The 20,307-nt window shown below is 42.0% G+C and overlaps 1 protein-coding gene and 1 pseudogene across 1 annotated transcript; one reads left to right on the forward strand and one right to left on the reverse strand.

The window, feature by feature from the left end:
- The first annotated feature begins 9,674 nt into the window (after nucleotides 1-9,674).
- On the forward strand, nucleotides 9,675-10,628 carry LOC147437513 (cell number regulator 10 pseudogene; annotated as a pseudogene).
- Nucleotides 10,629-15,777: 5,149 nt separating this feature from the next.
- LOC147437514 (actin-depolymerizing factor 11-like) lies at nucleotides 15,778-18,573 on the reverse strand. The gene is made up of 3 exons (XM_086487027.1): nucleotides 18,437-18,573; nucleotides 17,138-17,403; nucleotides 15,778-16,128 (listed from the first exon to the last, which is right to left on the reverse strand). The coding sequence occupies exons 1-3, from the start codon at nucleotides 18,437-18,439 to the stop codon at nucleotides 15,978-15,980; spliced, it is 420 nt and encodes a 139-aa protein (XP_086343153.1). The 5' UTR covers nucleotides 18,440-18,573; the 3' UTR covers nucleotides 15,778-15,977.
- Nucleotides 18,574-20,307: the final 1,734 nt, after the last annotated feature.

The following is a 20,307-nucleotide window of genomic DNA, read 5'->3' on the forward strand; positions in this document are numbered from 1 at the left end:
ATGCTTGCGGCAGCCTCAGGCTCTCAAGCACCAAATGGACTAGTCATTCATTGTGGAATGATGTCGTAGGGTAACATAGGGATCCTCTAACCGCTAAGAAAAGGACTCATGAATATGCTTTATCTTCTCTACACCATAGTCGAGCATGACTATGATTTCAAGAGAGAGGTAATGTCATAATAATCAATATCTAATTCTCCTAAATGATTTTCTCATATTAAACTGATCATTTAATGTGGGGAAGTGCCAGGGGAGAAAAGGCTAGAATATTGGTTAAGCTAGTAGACCGGCCACAGTAGGGATCCAAAGGAGGGAAAATAGGGATCCAAAGGGGGGGGCCATCTGCAAAAGATCCATGTGCAACAATGGGCTAAAAAGACCCTAAGGTTCAGCCCATTAAGACTTCCAAAATGCTAAGGTTCCAAAATTCAAAGGTTGTGTCCAAAGGGTGAAAGCTTAGGGGGAAATTGGATGCTTTGTGTGCTCTCCAAAGTCAACACATATCCCTACATGGGAGGGGGCGAGCCCTTCTTCTAGGGGATGAGAGAGAAATCCACACACACAGGCTCCCTTTACACAAAGGGAATGAGGGACACATGTCAGCTCCCTAGGCCAGATGCCCACAAGGTGTGCCCAATTTCTATTGGATGACCCTTGAAGTGGACCAATGAGAATTAAGCTAGAGTAAATCTAGTTTAATTAATTTAAAAACATTTAATAAAAGAAACCAATGAGAATTAAGTCTCCTAGAAGACTATTGGGCAGTCTCCCAAGGGGTCCAATGAGCATTCAAGAGCCCAATGGCTTGCCTGATTCCTATTGGCCAGGAGGCAAAGGGGTCCAATGAGAGTTTAGTTTAATTATTTAATTACCTAAAAAGCTCTCACAAAAGGGGAAAGGGGGACACATGTCAAAAGGCTATCACTTATGCTGCTTAATTGTGATTGGCTTGACTTGGGGAGGGCCAATGAGGCTGGAGCAAGAGCAAATAGCAAGGGGGCTCGCCCAAGAGAGAGAGGGGGCTGATTTTTGCAAGGCATTATCACACACACACTCACACAATCTCATGTGTGAAGAAAGAGAAGACTATCTCTTCCCAAGCTTTAATGGAGAGCTCATCACCTACTCCAAGCTTGTGAGATAGAAGCCTACATCAACACACTCTTGGCATGTGGATGCAAATCCAACCAAGAGCCAAGCTTCAATGCATGCTCATCTCCTCTACCAAGCTAATTACTAAGCTAAGCTATGCTAATATGAGTGATTATGTGAGGAGATGTACATCTTTCTCGTAAGATACTCCTTCTTCCTCTCAATCTACTCTCATACCCTGCTAGCTCTCACCATCTTTGAAGGTGTGTGAGGTCTTGGGTCTGAGAATGGGGATAATTCAAGTTGTGTTTGCTAAGTGTTTGCTTAGTGCATGAAGCTTTCATCTTCATTGCACTAGCTAGTCTTGAAGGAACACAAAGAATTGTATTGTACAATGTCTCTCTTGATGGGAGAAACCATAATACAAAGCCTTTTGGAGGGGGGACCGGCTCCATGCAAATCCGGTCCTCAACTGTTGTCATTAGCTTAATTTCTCTCTCTTTTGAAAGTATTCTCGATGCTATCTAACTAGGTGTTATGCTTTTTGTTGCTCTCTCCACGCAAGCACTCCTGTAATTCTCATTAGGAATCTATTCTAATGAAATGCCCACTATGTTCATGCTCATTTCCGCTACACACAAGTTATTAGGCCATTAAATGTTACAATATACTTGGCAACAAGACTATGAAGGATTTGTTGGTGCCATTGAATACGTGCCGCGGACAAGCATTCATTGAAACTCAAAACTTTGCAGGAGATCATCCACCACCTGAGTAGTGTTCTGATCGAGAGCACTTAATAACCATTGAGTTAAAACTCCTTGTTGTTTGTATACTCAAAAGAATGTGCGGTTAAGCTTGAATTTTTGGTTTACCTAGCTAAGCTAAACCATGTATAGAAAAAACATTTTGAAGGAATATCTAAAACTAGTTAGGTATGCATGTACATATGGGCGTATTATGGATACATGCACTAGTAATTAGGGGATAGAATCCCTTGTTGTGCAATTTTTTGTACCTAAATCATCCTCCATGTTGTCACTATTCCTCCCTAATTTTTGATCACTTGAAAGTAGTATATGGAGCATGGTTTCCCTTCTACTTATGGTCACATATATGGTAGGATATATTCCCAGTATATAGAATGTATTACCTTGCACAATAGTCTATCCCCATGACTTTTTCTATCTTTTCCATTTGTATACCTCTTTGTTACATCTAACATCCAAGTGGTTTTGATTGATTCTACTATTACATCCTTTTCCCTTTTTTGTGTATTGCATGGTAGATGGCCCAACAAGGAAGAGAACACAAAGCTCCAACTTTGTGCCTTAAGCTCCAATAAACCCTCAACTTGCAACATTAGGTGAATGAAGTTTTTGATGGCCATCTAGAACTTCAAGTTGTCGTTACACCCACACCTATTTTATAAATCCAACTGTCAATTTTTGCATTGTTCATGTATAAATTGACCTTAATTTGGAAAGCCTAAGATGTTCTAAATCAAGTGGAAAGAGCTCCTTAAAAAAAGTATTATTTGGTATAAGGTATTTGATGATTATTGAAAGTTAACCCTTGAGAAGGAAGTTACTGATAAGGTATCTTCTTGCCAAATGGAACTTGCAGTTAGCGAGAGGAACCTACAATTAGTGAAGAAATACCACGGATAGCGGAGAATAAAATGTGGTTAGCAGCTCTTGTATCGTGTGGTGAGCGAGTATTCCTAGTGGTTAGCAAACGGGAAAGATTTTGCCAGCTTCATGGTTAGCGAATAAGAAAACCTTTGCAAAAGCTATTTGGGTAGATAACAATAAATAGCTCATTTTGCAAAAGATATGTTGGTTAGATAACAATAAATAGCTCATTTTTAAAAGATAGGAATATTTTCATTAGACATTTTTGAGAAGGAATTGTTTGGGTGATGTTTGTAGGGCTATATGAATGAAATCGTGTCCAAAATTATAAAGGAAACTTGATTGTGTGTGCAAAACAATGTGATAGTAATTAGAAAACAAGAGTATTGGGTGAGTACGTTGTGGAAAGTGGGAGACTGGTATCCAATTCAAACTATGAATACAGACGGGTGGATCCGATTAGCTGAGTACTTTTCGCAAGTCTAACTATTAGTTAAGGATAAGTCTCCTACCATATCTGAGTGTTTATGGATGGCGGCCATGCCTCTTAAACATGGGAAAAAAGGCATCATTTATAGATCTTAGGTATGTTGAGATTTTAGTTTAGTGAAACAAGATCTAGCTCTCATTATGACCTTCAAGTTATCGACTTGTCTTGTGGTGTAGGACCCTTACATCCACGACCATGAAGGATAGAGGCCTCCCTCACTTCTATTGCTCGTATCCTTGCTACTTTGGATTAAAGTAAGGTGTTGTGTATGGAGTCTAGGAACATAAGAAGGCCAACTATCAAGTCACCCCATTCTTTAGGTTAGGGACGTCTTCATGATGCTAGAAACTACTATGATGTCACTCTCTATCATCAAACAATTATTGATTGCCTCATTTATGAATGCACTACGAGTCCACATGTTCCATATGTTGTCTCACAGGTGAGCAGATTTATGCATAGCGCAAGGGCTACACATTGGAAGGTATTTAAGCGGATCTTTTGCTACTTGAGTGGCACTATACATATTGGGCTGTTTTATCCTTAGGGGGATCATTGCCGCCATATTTACATACTTTTTCATACTTGGATTTAATTGATTTCTATAGCACACGAGTTTCCACTAGTGCTTTTTGTTTCACGATCGGTAGCTCATGCTTATCTTGGTTGAGCAAGAAGCAACCTGTAGTGTCCACTTCTAGTTGTTAGGCTAAGTATGGGGTAGCTTTCACAGCTATTGTTGAGTGTGTTTGGCTTAGACGGCTTTTGACTTACTTGGGCGTTGGACAACAGTGTGTCACCATGATCTTCACTGATAGTCATAGTGCTTTGGTAGTTGTGAGAAACTTAGTGTTACATGCTTGCACACAAAACATCAAGGTATATTATCATTATGTCATGGAGACACTATGTTGTCTCATACACACATATGGCTAGACTGCTCAAATAAACTCCTTTTTCTACTGACTAACCATGGCAAGTCCGTCTCCAAAAATCTAATGGACGTGCATAGAAGTAGATCCTATGGGAGTGAATAAGAGATAGGCTTTTGCGAATAAGCCATGAAAAGGACGATGATTGGGCGAAAACAAGCATAGGATTCTAATACGAGAGAGAGAGAGAGAGAGAGAGAGAGAGAGAGAGAGAGCAGCAGCAACTACAAAAAACCTAACACACCCCTTTGACTCATGCGAAGTCCAAGTTCCCATTCTATCAATTCTATTGAGGCTAGACACACATCAAATGAATGCTTGCCCATCGCTTTTGGGGACAAGTGGGGAGGCATTACACACCAAAGAGAACTTAGTTTTAAAATGTGGATGGTATTTCAGCAATAGCTCATAGCCTATCAGTTCGATTGCATCATGTGCATGTGTTGGTTGAAGTCAACCCCCACCCGAGCATGGGCAGTGGGGTCGCCGCTACTTCATATCATGTACGTTGCTCTTTTTGCATGGTGAATGAGTTGATGATAGTTAGATTTCACATCTACCCACCCAAACTATGTGTAAGAGGACTCCCCCCATATGACCACTAATAGTGCAAATGGAGGACACTCATGCAGAGAAGCTCCAACCACATAAGCTTTTTAGCATTTTAGAGGTGCGATTGACATAGTTTTTTGAACCCTTCGTTGACTTTTTTATGGGGGTGCTTCAAGCACCCTAGTTCAAAGTATCGCCATTTCACTGGCAGTTGTAGGTTCGTTAGATAAAAGTCTCTAGAGTTAAGATTATTTACTGGCTGCTGCAGAGCAGGTTTGATTCTTTTATTTAGTAGCACAAGCATTCCATTTGCATGTTACAATGAGCATATGTGAGGCGCTATCGGGGTTTCCTGGCTACACTTGAACCCATGACCCAGGTCATAGAGGACAAGTGCTCAACCAACCAAGTTAGAGTCCTTTGGATCGCATGTTTGATTCTTACCCATGGTGCTGTATGGTGAGGGCCCTCCGCCTGTTGATAGGCCATCCAATTTGGAGAGGCTATGGGAAGTCCCTCTAAGGGTGGTTACACATCACCTATTCATAAAGCCTGGCAGCTCAATTCATGGCGTCAATATACACATGGAAAGCAAGCATTTGGCAGCACACGATACACACAACCGAGAGAGGCCGCAACATGGCTAGAAGCTTGAGGGCCAACCTGAGTGCAACGAGCCAAAGTTGCAAAAACTGATTGGTTGAAGAACGTAACGCCATATTTGGGTAGCCATGTGGTACCATCCAAAATCCTTAGAGATTTGGAGTGTGATGGCTTCCAATTAGGATATGATGTCGACCTACAGAAGGTAGAGTGTAACACGTAGAAGGTTCCCGCGACAATGTGCAACTTGATGATTGGATTTGCCTATAGGAAATAGCATGCGCTCCTTTACCCATTGCTTATTTATAAAATGTGGCAGCCCAAGTCATGACGTTGATATGCACATGGCACACAAGCATTTGGAAGCACATGTTACACACAGCCAAGAGAGGCCGCAACATAGCTGGAAGCTTGAGGGACAACATGAGTGCAGCAAGTCAGAGTGGCAAAAACAGATTGGCTGAAGAACATAACGCCATTTTTGGGCAACCCTATGGTGCCGTCCAAAATCCTCAAAGATTTGGACGTGTGTTGGTTGTTAGGGTAAGCCCACGCTAGTGGCACCACATGGAAGATATCCCTAGTCTATTAGATGGATGAAATGATGACTTAGTCCAATAGGAAAAAGATGCAACCACTCAAGACAATGGATGTAAATTACCAAGCCTATATTAGAGGCTATTTTCTAATTAATCTTTGCATTTTGAGTTTACTTCATTGTGTATATACCATACTCTAATGTTGTTGCTCTTGGCATAGCTTAACCCTAATCTTAATCACTCTAACCCTAATCCTAACTCCATCGCTAAGCTAAGGCTACATCCACCCATAGCTTGATATTACGCCACTGCTGATTGGAGAGCACGATCCATTTCCACAAGTGGTATCAGAGCTCTATCAGAGCATAGATGATGCTCTCTATTAGTCATCATCTCTCTCCATTTAAACCTTAGTCTAATAAGCCTCCATTCTAATCATGACTTATTCACTTGAGATGTTGGGATATGCTCCTAGAACCACTACCCACACTTGAGATTGATTAATCTTGATTTCTATGCATTGCATTTTATTAAAGTTGTAGTCAATTTTTTATTGCATCAATAATCACTCATGCTAAGTTGCAAGCTTTTTTTTAAAGATTTCTTAATGTAATTTGTGTGTGCGGGTACTACTCTTCAAGATCTCTTAATTGCACCTGTGATCACCTTTTTTTTTAAGCGCAATTATTGTGTGTGTGTGTGTGTGTGTTTTAGCCTACACACACATGCATAGGAGCGGCTCCCAAAGAAAAAGTACTCTGAGCCCACCACAGGCTCGCCACGCCCTTGCACCCAGCCATTAGGACTCTCAGCGACGCCATCGTAATGTTAGAATGGTAGCCTAAACGGTCACCCCTAGTGGACCGCCGTTTACTTGGAGGAAGAAACCTCATTGGTTGCGACATGAGGACAACATGACACGTAGGAGTTGACTTGCGTTTTCAAAACCATGATAGTGGTTGGGCTGCAGCATGTGCGCATCTTGCCGGTAGGTGGGTGGCATTCAAGACTCAAACGTTGAGCCATTGGCACCATGCATGTGCCCACAGTAAGAGAGAGAGTGAGAATGCGCGCACCCATTTTGAATGTCTAAGGGTGTGTGGCCTAAAATCTAAAACAAGTGCCATCTTGCCGGTATAGGTGGGTGACATTCAAGACTCAAACGTTGAGCCATCAGCACCATGCATGTGCCCACAGTAAGAGAGAGAGTGAGAATGTGCGCACCCATTTTGAATGTCTAAGGGTGTGTGGCCTAAAATCCAAAACAAGTGCCATCAATACGCTTGAAAAGTGTTTTTGTTGGGACCCGGCTTCACTAAGCTTCAAACTTGCTTGAGATCGTGCATTCTTGCCCCTACATGAGCGGTGCCTCATAACATGCCAAAATTAGCTAGAGCCCACATACCTATCACCTACAACCCTTATCACTTGGCTAGCCTCTCAAGCGTTGCCCCGTCAGTGGCCCACCACCTGTGGCCCACCACCTGACAACTGCGCCACATCACTGCTTGCTCACGTTTTTGTCGTTGCTCACATAACCAACCCGTGCTCCCTGTGCGTAGCCGACTCTCATCCCCCTTCTCTAATCATAAGGCGGGTGTCTTCAACACATAGACCTGCTTGCTAAGCTCGCTGTCTCACCCTGCTTTCATGACTGCATCACACGAGCATCACACGCAGCACTGGCTTAACACTTGTTGGACTCATAAAGTCGCCATTACTCTAAGTGCGGCAGCGACCATGACCTACCAACATGCTTAGCTCATTGTTCAAGTGCCTATGTGTTTTAATCATCCAAGGGACTACTTGATAACTTGTGTTAACACTTGCTTGATAACTTGTTGCCTATCGAAGCTCAAGATGTAAGAAGCCTCACGCCAAGTGGCCCTTTTCTGTGCATTGCCGTAAACATTGTCCCTCTCGCAATCAACTACACCGAGTTTTTCATGGCATTAATGAGCGCTGGTTGGCATCGATTCCCAAGCATTGGCTACTACTAGCCCACATTGCTTGCAACCGACGACAGTACATGTGACACTGACACTTGCACTTCATTCATTAAGCCTTTGAAGCTCAAGATTTTAAAGGCATTTCCCACAGCATTAAACCTTGCACAATCCCTCTCATGGGCAAGCCCGGGTTTCCACATGATTCACAATAACTACGCATGCAACTCAAGCATCTCCGACACTCGAATGTAGCTCAAACCAATCATACCTATTCTCGACAGCCCCAAGGTCTTTCTATGGGTTTGTTTTCCTTTAAGATCAAACGACCTCACTAGGCTCTATTTTTGTAGTGTCAGTAAGGGTTGGCTCTTACAAGCCATAGAAGAAATATATGTAGTATTTGTATCCAAATGCACCATGTTATGGGTTTTAAACACTGCTTATATATACATCATGTATACGGTAAGACCGCCCATCATGAAAAACACACACACGAGCACCAAATTTGGTATGCATGTATTTTTTACCGTTATCCATGAAGGTTGCATCCTTGACAAACCGGACCAATAAAGAAGAACAATATGACCACATGATGATGAAGATGATGACAATGACATTATGACACCAAGACAAAGACACTGAAGGGGACGACAATGACTACCTCTCTTCTTCAATGTATTAAAACTTTATGACATGAACTATTTTGTATTACCATAGGTCTACCTTGTGACCCTAGGATGAGTACTATTGAACCATGGACGAAGAATCTTTTATGAGAACTGCCATGAGGAATCATGTACTACGTCGAGATGTATCAGCAGAACTTAGGAGTACACTATGACATGAAGATTATGACATCTTTGTATTTTTCCCCAAGAGTTGGCTTAAGGAGGCGATTGTTAGGGTAAGCCCACACTAGTGGCACCACATGGAAAATATCCAAAGCCTACTAGGATGGATGAAATGATGACTTGATCCAATAGGAAAAGATACAACCTCTCAAGCCAATGGATGTAAACTACCAAGCTTATATTAGAGGCTATTTTCCAATTAATCTTTGCATTTTGAGTTTACTTCATTGTGTCTATACCCTACTCTAATGTTGTTGCTCTTGGCATACCTAACCCTAATCTTAATCACTCTAACCCTAACCCTAACTCCGTGGCTAAGCTAAGGCTACATCCACCATAGCTTGATGTTACGCCACTGCTGATTGGAGAGCACGATCCATTTCTACACTGGCTTACAGGTAGGATATGGCGTCGATCTACGGAAGGCAGTGTGTAACATGTAGAAGGCGTCGAAGATGATGTGCATCTTGATGATTGGATTTGCCTATAGAAAATAGCGCACGCTCCTTCAGTGTGTAACCAGTCTAAGAGCCGGGTCGCACTCAGGGGCAGTGGGGAGAGTGGGCTCTCCAAATTTGGGAATTGCTACAATGAAGGCAGGGAAGTCGAACGCGGATGTTAGCGCTGCTAGCACTTTGGAAAATGGGGGGGGGGGGTTAAGCTATTTTTCTGGACGAGGGAAACGAGCGTGACTGTTACCATGTCTAGCCAATGATGCAGAGCTGGGCGACTCAGCTCTAAGGAGCCCGACTTCCCTATCTAAAATGAATTGGAGCAATGTTAGAAAAAATCCGGGGTGTAGTGTATTTTAACCGGCTAAAATCATAAAATCCCGGGTAGATTTTGTGCTTGCCTTGAAGAAAACCGGCAAATTTACACAAGTTTTAGTGTAAATACCAGCAAAAGCTTCAAATTTTGACCAAACAACCGGTAGAATTTCCTTATTTCCTTCGATTAGGAAAAATGTAATTTTTTTTCCTAGCCCTGAACGGGGTGGGGGACCGTGGTTTTTTCTTTTAAATAGGCACCCACTTCTTGTGCTTGAAGCCTGAGCCTTGAACTGCACGTACACACATAAATTAAAGCCTCGAGCTTGCGATCTGAGCGGACATGGCATTTCAGGCTTCCGCACCGCCGTTGGAATTATATGAACCACTTGCAGGCAATGATGGGGGCAAGCTAGAAGGGAAACCCTCTTCCTCTGCACCTACCGACATTCATCATCATCAACCGGGGTATGCCTCAGATCAAAGGTATGTGCTAGATCCTCATCCTCATCATCATCAATCAGGGCATGTTTCTGCCCCTCCTCTGCAATCACATGTCCAAGCCGTACAGTACCCATCTATGGAACCTCCATCCGACACATCTGTTGTATACGGCTTCCCCGTAGGACTACTGCCCTCACATCCTCACTGGCACACAAGCCTTTGTGGCTGCTGCTCAGACCCGACCGTTTGTCTCCTTGGTTGTTGCTGCCCTTGTGTCCTGTTTGGCAAGGTTGTAGAACATCTTGACGACGGTGCTACCTCTTGTGTGGCTGCTGCCACTGTTTGGTATATCCTTCAGCAATTTACGTCGTGTGGGTGGCTCTACTCATATGGCTATCGCGACAAGCTTCGGTCCAGGTATGGGATGAAGCGACGCCCTGGCTGTGATTGTATTGTGCACTGTTGTTGCTGGCCGTGCGCATTCTGCCAGGAATACAGGGAAGTTCAAATCCGTGGACTAAAAAGCGAAGCTGTTGCGCAAGAGAGGTATGCGGCATTGGCCCCCCCTCTCCAGCAAGTAATGCGACATTAACATCCAAAAAAATTGTTGCCTTAAATTTAACATTCTGATGATAACTTGGAGCTGCAGTACAAGTTATGTCTTGTTTATATGGTTAACTGTATATTCTTTACACGGGTGAATGTATTTTTGATGCGGCAATCAATATCATGCTATGTAAGGTGCACTTAATAGGTTATCTTTGTGATTTTGTCACTTGCAATTGCTCACACATCAATGGGGTCGTTAAATTTCAACACTGCAACACTGTTTAGCTTGTGGTATGTGGTAACAAGTATTGATGGCTGGTGAAGCTCCAATACAGAATTGCTATTTTCTTGTTTGTTTCTTTGTCTGTAAGAAAATCTGCTGTTGCGGAAAGGATTATGAATAGGAAGCCATTCTTCTTACAAGCCACATCAATAAGTAGCTTACAGTATCAAGAAATAGATCTACGCAACGGATCCTTCTTTGGTACTTTTACTCAAGACTTCTAGTGGTGTGCTCCTTCATGGCGAGCAGGAAAATGCACACAAACAATGTGATAGCAAGTTGAGAAGACTACATGGTTACATTGGGGATGGCAAAGCTATATGAGAACGGAGTACAACCATGTTTTTCATGGCTTTACTTGCCAGAGAGAGTCACAATGCCACTCTTAACTCTAGTGGCGGATGATAGTCCCCGCTCAAGGACTTCCTCCAGAGGACCACTACTACATCCCCTTCACCAGAGGGTTCACACTACAGTCTCTTGAGTTTGCTGTTATCTGAACAAGGTAGTGTACGGCTCCGTATTCTCTCGCAGGGTGCTTACACAGCAAAGGGGTGCCTGCTGTTACATTGCGAAAATGTGCAGGCTCTCTTTACATACAATATACACCCGCAAAAGTTGATTTAAGAAAAAGGGAGCCATCTCCAAAGCAGTAGATTGGTCAAGCCACTCGCCTTCTATTGCGGGGCTGCTGTTTCGAGCCGTTTGGGTGCTGCCTTGGGCAGGGGATGGATGCCGCCCATAATTTTGGTGTCCCCTATTTTTTGCAGCCAACGAGCATTTCATGTTTCGCATCCAAACCCTTTGCGCCACTTATGGGTGATAGCACGTAAAGGCCCTCAGGCTCAACATGCATCATAGTTCCCCTCACTTACCTCTGATCTGCATATTCCGCAAGTCCTCTCGGCTCTGGGGATGTGGGCAACTTTGCCAAACTCAATCTCCAGTCTGTGTAAATATACTCAGAGCTGCCATTGCCAGCTGTCTGGAAGCCTCGGAATCCTATGGTAACTTTCTTATCCATTGAATTAAAACATATTATCCTGTTTTTAACAAAATGGGGCTTTTTTGTGCAAAATTATTGTTCCTTTGTGTCAAGAAATATGAATGTTGAATTGTTCTCCAAATATTCCTTGCAGGTGGAAATTGACTTATTTTGACAATTTTCTTAAGCTCTTCTTTAACCAAGTTTATGAGACTGACCACAAATTGGGTCTTTTTTTTTGTTGGTGCAAATCACATGCTTGGATAGTTTTGTATAAGTTGGTGTCTTAAAGTGTCAGCAAGATTCGAAAAACGAATCATTCGTAAGATGAGAGAGCTTGGATTGGAAGTAGGTATAGTTGTTAAGCAACAGATTACATACAAATAACGAAAATCAAAGTCAGCAAAATTAAAATAATATCAAGAGTTGTCAGCAAAATAATGAGTTTTTTCATGGTCAAGCAGACTCGGTGTCTGTTCTTCAGTGTGAGGAGGATGGTAGATTTTATTCATATTTATTGTCGTATCAAAGGAAGTGAATTTTATTTTCTACATGCGTCCACTCATGTGCTAAGTTCTCATTATTCGAACCTAAGGGTATGAGAGAGGTAGTGTTATTGTCTGACTTTGTTTACATCTTCACTTGCTTTGCATGCAACTTATAATAAGAACGTACATAAATTAAGCGTTATTTTCAATTGTTGCTAATCAATGGACTATGGTAAAAAGTTGGTGAAGGTTGAGCAGGCACAAGCAACCATTTTAGAAGACCCCTTTTTAATAGATATAGTACGGCCGGCCGCCTTCGGCGGTCTCTCTCTCTCCCCCTCTCTCCCTCTTTATCGTGTGCAAAGGGGCTTTTTTTAGTTTTGGACTTTAGCCTTTAGGGTGCAGATCACGACATGTGTAAAGGGCTCCCCTTTCTGCCATATTATGTTAGTAGATGTAGAACAACTCGAAGATCCTTTCTACCACTCACTTTTAATCTTATTGCATAATGAACTCATTACATTTTGTTCTGCTTTGTATCTATAGTAGTTTTGCTTCATTTCCTTCCATTTTTGAACCCAATGATGTGGTCACCATGAAGCTCACTTAGGCAAGTTTGGATAGGTGAAGGGTGTCGTCGATCAAGTGAAACACATGCCATCTTACTTGTTGAGTAAATTTTGTTGTGCATTATCTTCCCTTGCCAAATACAAGGGTTATAGAAAGTTGCATAAGAAATTCCTAGTTCCTCCTTTGATTGCAAAAAAGAAGTGAAAAAGATTGTGGTGGCATCTAGCGGGTTCAATAGTGTAGAGAAGCAAGTTCTGCTCTCGCGCTAGGGTTCGAGAGGTGAGTAGCTAGCCTGCTCCCTCTCTTTGGGAGGAAACACTTGTTTTCGGTATGGAATTGTCTCCTTTTTGGGCTTGTGTTGGCATAGCTTGCTCACGGACAGGGAGCTTCATGTGGTGGCAACCCATGTTTTTATGTTTCGATTGGTTGTATTGGGTTAAGCTTCCATGTAAAAAGCTTGGTCTCGTGGAGTTCATAGAAAGGAATAGCAATAGGCCTCACAAGGTTGCTATTAGCTTGTGTATCAGCATGTTACATTTAATTTGCTATTCCTCCTCTGACTATTTCCTTGCCTCGGAGGATGTTAAATTACTAACAAGAAAGTATTGTCAAGACCTTCTATTATCTTTGTCCCTCATAGGACATCTTATGTATAGTTTCTCGATTTAGCTTAACATAATCTATCCCTCTTGGAATTGCCAAAGAAAAAAAAATCATGGGGTGATATCTACTAAAAGTACCAGCGATTGAGGATTGCTTAGGTGTGATGCAAATATTGGCGCATGTGATCGTCAGAATCATTGGTTCCACCATTCTACATATGATAATTGATCTCATTGGGTGTGTGGGAGCATATATTGGTACCTCATTCTACACCGAGTATTGACGACGTTAATGGAGATGTCGTAATATTCAGTCAATACTATGCATGTCGTAGTATTTAGTCAATACTATGCATGATGGAGTTGATGGTTACATTGTCTTGTGGATGACTACCATGAGGTTGTACCTTGCACTTTCCTATAAAGGTGAATCTGTGCTTATCCTGGATTCATCTAGGTATAGGTAACCATCATTTTGAAAAAATAGCATACTAACTACTTATGGTAATGCATGTATGCAAGAGAGAGAGAGAGAGAGAGAGAGAGAGAGAGAGAGAGAGAGCATAACAAAGGGGTAGCATGGGGGAGAAAAGATGCCCTATTATATGGATGCCTGAAAGTGCCTTTCAGATGAAAGCCAATGCATTTTAAGGTCCATAAACTTTGCGATATTTTTTGACATTTATACAAATACAAAGCTTCTGCCTCAAAACATTTTCAATGTGCTAGGAAATTGTTTTAAGTTATGGGACTTGTAAATATGTGATGGTTTGAAGATGTAACAAATCTTTCAGAAGAAGTTTTGGACAAATTCTCACAATAATTCCCTCATTGTGACTTACCTCAACATCATGAGCTTCTGTGAGGGAGGCACCGCAGACCTAACTAGGTACGATTGGGGGCAAGGGACCACTGGCCCCGTGGGGAGGGGCCGGTGGTCCCTTGCCCTTAATCGTACCTAGTTAAGTATGCGGTGCCTCTCGAGCAGAAGCTCATGATGTTATTCACTGTATGAAAAACACTGGAAAAGAATCCATTTTCCTACATGAGAAAATTTCTAAATCTTCTTGTGTTTGCTTATGCCTAAACTCGAGATCTGATTTACCATCAAGAGAATTGGAGTTTTGATTAGAATGCTCGGTACATTGATCATCCAATTATAGTGCTTGCTTGGAGTGAAGTTAATTCATCAGATTAATCTATGTCGATTCTCAAAAAGCTCCCCATTATTTTGCTCTAAATTCTTGGCAATGGCATTGATTCGTTAAGAAGGAAAAACTCGGCGGGCATGGTTTTACCGAACTTGCAATGAGAATTCCTAACTTGTAAACCAAAAAATCATATTGTGGGAACACCATTTCAATGGTCCCCGAACAAGCCTCTTATTCCGAGAGGCCTTTTTATCTTTCATCATTCTCAAATCCCTATAGAGGGTTTTTTACACAACTAAATAGATTCATAAGAAGATTTAAAAATTTTCTCATGTAGGAAAAGGGAGCCTTTTCCAGTGTTTTTCATACAATGCATAACATCATGAGCTTCTGCTCGGGAGGCACTGCATACCTAGCTAGGTACGATTTGGGGCAGGGGACCCCGGCCCCCCCACCGGGCCGGCGGTCCCCTGCCCCCAATCGTACCTAGCTAGGTATGCCGTGCCTCCCTCATAGAAGCTCATGATGTTGAGGTAAGTCATAATGTGGGAATTATTGTGAGAATCTGTCCAAAACTTCTTGTGATTGCAGAAGTGGAGCTCATTAGACATCTTATGAATTTTATTTCTTACATCAAGTGCTCATGACATTTCTCATCCTCAAAACTCTTTGGTTCATGCATCAGGATTAAGCTTCATGAAAGGAAGAATTAACAAGATTAGCAAACAAGGTGAAGAATCACATGGGCATTCTAAAACAAACAAGAGAAACTCACATAGCCCATTGAATGTTGGGAGGGACCCTTTCACAAGAAGATATAGAAATTTTCTCATGTAGGAAAATGGAGTCTTTTGCAGTCTTTTTCATACAATGCATGACATCATGAGCTTCTGCTCGAGAGGCACCACATACCTAGCTAGGTACGATTGGGGGCAAGGGACCACCCCCCCCCCCCCCCCCCCCCCCCCCTTCCCACTGGGGCCGGCGGTCCCCTGCCCCCAATCGTACCTAGCTAGGTATGCGGTGCCTCCCTCGCAGAAGCTCATGATGTTGAGGTATATAAGTCACGATGTGAGAATTATTGTGAGAATTTGTCCAAAACTTCTTGTGTAATTTGCAAGCTAAAAACACTCACACAAGAATGTATGCTTATCTCTGTTCTTTTCTAAGGCATGTTTTAGCTTGCCAAAACCTATGAAAAAAATAGTTTAAGAGACAGAGAGCAACTTTCAAAACAGAGATGGGTCTTAAAGAGAAACTTATAATCCTTTCAAAAGTGAAATTAGGTACAATCTCTGAGCACCAATTTGGGACATAATTGTTGGAAAACACAAGCATATGAAGGTATGGAATAGAGATTTACAACTCATTGTCTTTCACTTCCAAGCATCTCCGTCTATAGCATTAACACTTGCATTTTGTGTCCAACTTCACACCAACCTGTCCTTGAGTGTGCTTAGCTAGCTCCTTTCAAGGGGTGGAGCTTGCAATCACATTTAGTTAGCCCTTTCTTTCAAGGCTTCAATACCAATTTCAGTGGGATCAGTAGCTTGCATCTCATAGTGAACACCGTCAAGCTCTCTTCTGAACTTGTCCTTTGAAGTGGCATAGAGAAACTTTGTGCGGATCCTCGCGATATCCGGAGACCTACATAAAATTATGAGAAAATTTGACCCCCTTTTTTTCACAAGAAGTTTTGGACAAATTCTCACAATAATTCCCAGATTGTGACTTACCTCAACATCATGAGCTTCTGCGAGGGAGGCACCGCATACCTAGCTAGGTACGATTGGGGGCGGGGGACCGCCGGCCTGGTGGGGGGGCCGGTGGTCCCCCGCCCCCAATCGTACCTAGCTAGGTATGTGGTGCCTCTCAAGCAGAAGCTCATGATGTTACGCATTGTATGAAAAACATTGAAAAAGACTCTGTTTTCCAACATGAGAATATTTCTAAATCTTCTTGTGTTTGGCGGAGCTCCAAATGTGTGTGTGGGGTGTTTGGGGGGGGGGGGGGGGGGGGGGACTCAAGAGGATTTAACATGACACTGGACACACATTGTTGGATCCTACCCCAGGGGACTCACCTATTGATGAGGCCAAATTTTTGTACAAGGATATAATTACTTGATTTGGTTGTCCCTTAGAAATGGTTACACTTATGACTCTCTTCCTAACACTCCCGTGACACCATACAATAGCCAAGGATTTCATTAACGTGATCACAAACATGATTAAACATTCATTAACACTCCTGTGACACCATACTAATTTTCAGGAGTTTTAGTGAAAACCTCGGGGATCCTACTTGCTCATGCATCTCACATACATACCATGTGGGGTTAATAAAAGCCTGTTAATTAAGCTCTATACTTTCCAAATGTCATGACTAAGAATCTAGGTGTTTAGATCCACATTTACACAAAGTTACAATAGCTAAAGCCGATGCTGGTATCTCTCTCTCTCTCTCTCTCTCTCTCTCTCACACACACACACACACACACACACACACACACACACACACACACATTGGGTGTTCTTGCATATGCATGCTAGTTTCAGCCCACTGGCAATCTCAAGGAATGATCCTTGTCACTTGCAGAAATATGTGTGTTCTTTCACCCATGCAATCTAGTTTCAGCCCAGTAAGGGATTCTGACCAGGCAATGAAGAAGATTTTGCTCTTCTGGCAGTTATCCTCGGTGACGAAGTCGAAGTCGTAGACGGCATAGCGACAGTCAGCATCAGGCAAGGAGGCACAGAAATCATCATAGCTCTCATCCACTTTACCCACTTTCTCCACTAACACCACTTTCTTGTTCTCCTCGATCTTGAACACGATGTAGCGGTGCGCCTTCTTGCGTTGCAGCTCCAAAAATGTGCTTTTGCACCCCTCCTCCACCCCCATGCCAGACCTTGCATTAGCCTGCTTTTCCAACAAGTAGCCCCCCAGTGGTTAGACAATTAAAGAGAAGGAGCTCATCTGTCCTAGCTTCATTGAATTCTATGTACAAAAGGCTTCCATTGCTTTTGTTTTAATAGTATTCGCGCAAATACATCACAACCATAGATTGATTAGCATTTGATAGAATTTTGATCACTTGATCATGCACACATACATATGATTAGCATTGATTGCTTGCTGATCACTTGATCTATTTTAATTAGATTTGGGCATATATAACACAACCATACAGTGATTAGCATTTGATTGAATTTTTTATCACTTAATCATGCACACATAAACATTGAGCATACATATTCCATAGTGATGAACTCTATGAACTGCATGTGTACAAGACTCAAGTCATGATCAGAAATATAAGTAAGTAATTTTCACAGTATTTGATTGGGTACTCTTGATTACCTCCTCATTCACACTTTAGAAACTTATTCGTGCACGATTGGCGACAATTGCTAATTCGGCAAACCGAATTACCCCATGTTAAAACCTGATTAGTATATTGCTTCTTCTTCTATTTGCAAAATAGCTTGAATCTTTTTGCCTTTTGATATATAAGAAGCAACAGGAAAATGGCTAGTATGCAAATTTATAAACATATTAGTGACAATAGAACCTTCATACAATTACACAAGAAGATTTAGAAATTTTCTCATGTAGGAAAACGGAGTCTTTTCCAGTGTTTTTCATACAATGAATAACATCCTGAGCTTCTGCTCGAGAGGCTCCGCATACCTAGCTAGGTACGATTGGGGGCAGGGGACTGCCGGCCCCCCCACCGGGCCGGCGGTCCCCTGCCCCCAATCGTACCTAGCTAGGTATGCGGTGCCTCTCTCACATAAGCTCATGATGTTGAGGTAAGTCACAATGTGGGAATTATTGTGAGAATTTGTCCAAAACTTCTTGTAATTAGGGACACAACCTCTTCAAATTGAAGAGTATAAGAATTAGAGAACTACTTGCCAAAAATTGAGAAAGAATTGATTGAAAATCATACCATGGAAGCTCCAAAGGAAGGAATTGAAATGGTGTGTGAAATGCTGAAAGCTTTGGTATTAATCAAACAAAATGGCGACTTAATCAAAGGGTCACCCTTCTTATTGTGAAGATGGAAGATGGCCACCTAAGAGGACCCTCCTCATTAGTAGGCTAGATTTTAAGTTGGAAATTGGAATAAGGTAGCGTGAATACTACGAGGATGGTACCGTCTACAAGTTTGCTTGCTATGCTCATCTCTTCAAACACTCACTCTTTTTGCATTAAAAGGCAAAAGCTTGATGTACCACAAATCACAATATTCAAAAGGTATCATTGGGATTCCCTCTCTTTTTGCCTTTCGGGAAAGACAAAAGATGCTTTAAGCCTAAGCCCCTCTCACTATTTTGCTTTGCATGGGAGGTCCTCGAAAGGGCATCCATGGTGCCTATTTAACATCGCGAACTTTGAGTGATCTCGACCGTTTGATAGTTGTGCAATGTGATGACCCATGGTTAAACTCGGTAGCCTTTAGTTCGCCCCTAGTTCACCACGAGTTCTTTTGCCACACACACACACACACGGAAATGTGAGGCAAAAGAACTCAATTCCCTTGACAATATAGTCTTTGATTGCCTTCCAAGGTTGGGCAAGGCGGTGGGTTCAATCCCCCGTCTCAATCTCTCGATGTGATCCGGAGACGTGAACTCCCCCCCCCCCCCCCCCCTTCTCTCTTTTCTGTCTCCCCTTCCTTTTGCCACATACACATGCACACATACGCAAACTTGAGCTCAATTCCCCTCACAATATAATCTTTGATTGCCTAGTAAGGTGGGGCAAGGCGGTGGGTTCAATCCCCCCATCTCAATCTCTCGCCTCATTACACACACACACACATTGTATACACCCAACCAACTACCTTAGCTAGCCACCTGACTGTCCATACTAGTGCTAGAAAAGTACCGACCTTTAGAGAATGCCCATTGACAATACAAGATAGTGAATGTACTCAAGAAGAGTAGGACTTGCCAAAAACAATTTCCCTAACCGCGGAGAAAATAAGGGCATGCTCACAACTCTTTTGGTGTCTAAGTCAAAATTTGAAGCATTTGTCAGTAATTACCCTAAAACTTGTTTAAAAAATTCAAAACCTAGCCAAGATTTAGCTGAATAAAAAATACACTAAACCCTGATTTTTTGCTAACATTATCCAAGTTTCAAAATATCTATAATAAGCTCTTACTTTCTATTCCTTCAAATTAACATTACTGAAGAGTCTCATTACTTTCTTTTAAAAAATTGTTTTAAAAAGGTTATTTTAGTTTATAAATAGTACTTCTGTAGGACTTCCTTTTTTAACTTTTTGTTTTAAAATGCTAACATGATTCTTCACCTTTCTTTTGTGGATTAGACTTACCTTTTCATGTGATAAGATATAAAGCATTGGAATTTTATTTTGTTGGCATGCTAAATCATGCATTAGAGGACAAGGAGAAAGGGTAATTTTTTGAATGCCTTTCTTTCACATGAGTACTGCAGGCCGCCTTCGACGGCGCTCTCTCTCTCTCTCTCTCTTCCGCTCCCCTTCATCTCACGTGGCGTTTAGCCTTCATCTCGCAAAGAGAAACACGTGTAAAGGGCTATGTACTCCGTCATATTATGTTAGTAGATATTATAAATGGGTCCTTTCATATTATGTTCAGAAAAAGTGTCCCTTAGCTTGCAACCATGTTGCTTTGAAAATCAAAATTGTCGATTGAAAGAAAGAGGAAAAGATCTAAATTTTAAAAAGAATAGCGCAAATTATCTCAATTTTTAAGATTTTCCCATTGAAATATCGTTTTTTCATAACACTCTTTCCCTATGAGTCATTAGACTTTCTTGTCCTGTCTT

This window comes from Adiantum capillus-veneris, chromosome 17 (genome assembly GCF_014529385.1).
Source record: "Adiantum capillus-veneris isolate H3 chromosome 17, ASM1452938v2, whole genome shotgun sequence".
Lineage (NCBI taxonomy): Eukaryota > Viridiplantae > Streptophyta > Polypodiopsida > Polypodiales > Pteridaceae > Adiantum > Adiantum capillus-veneris.

Excerpts from the sequence above, each read along its gene's own strand:
- LOC147437514 (XM_086487027.1), bottom strand. Across the intron at positions 16,129-17,137 it reads AAAATCTTCTTCATTGCCTG|GTCTCCGGATATCGCGAGGA; the intron begins GTCAGAATCCCT and ends AATTTTATGTAG.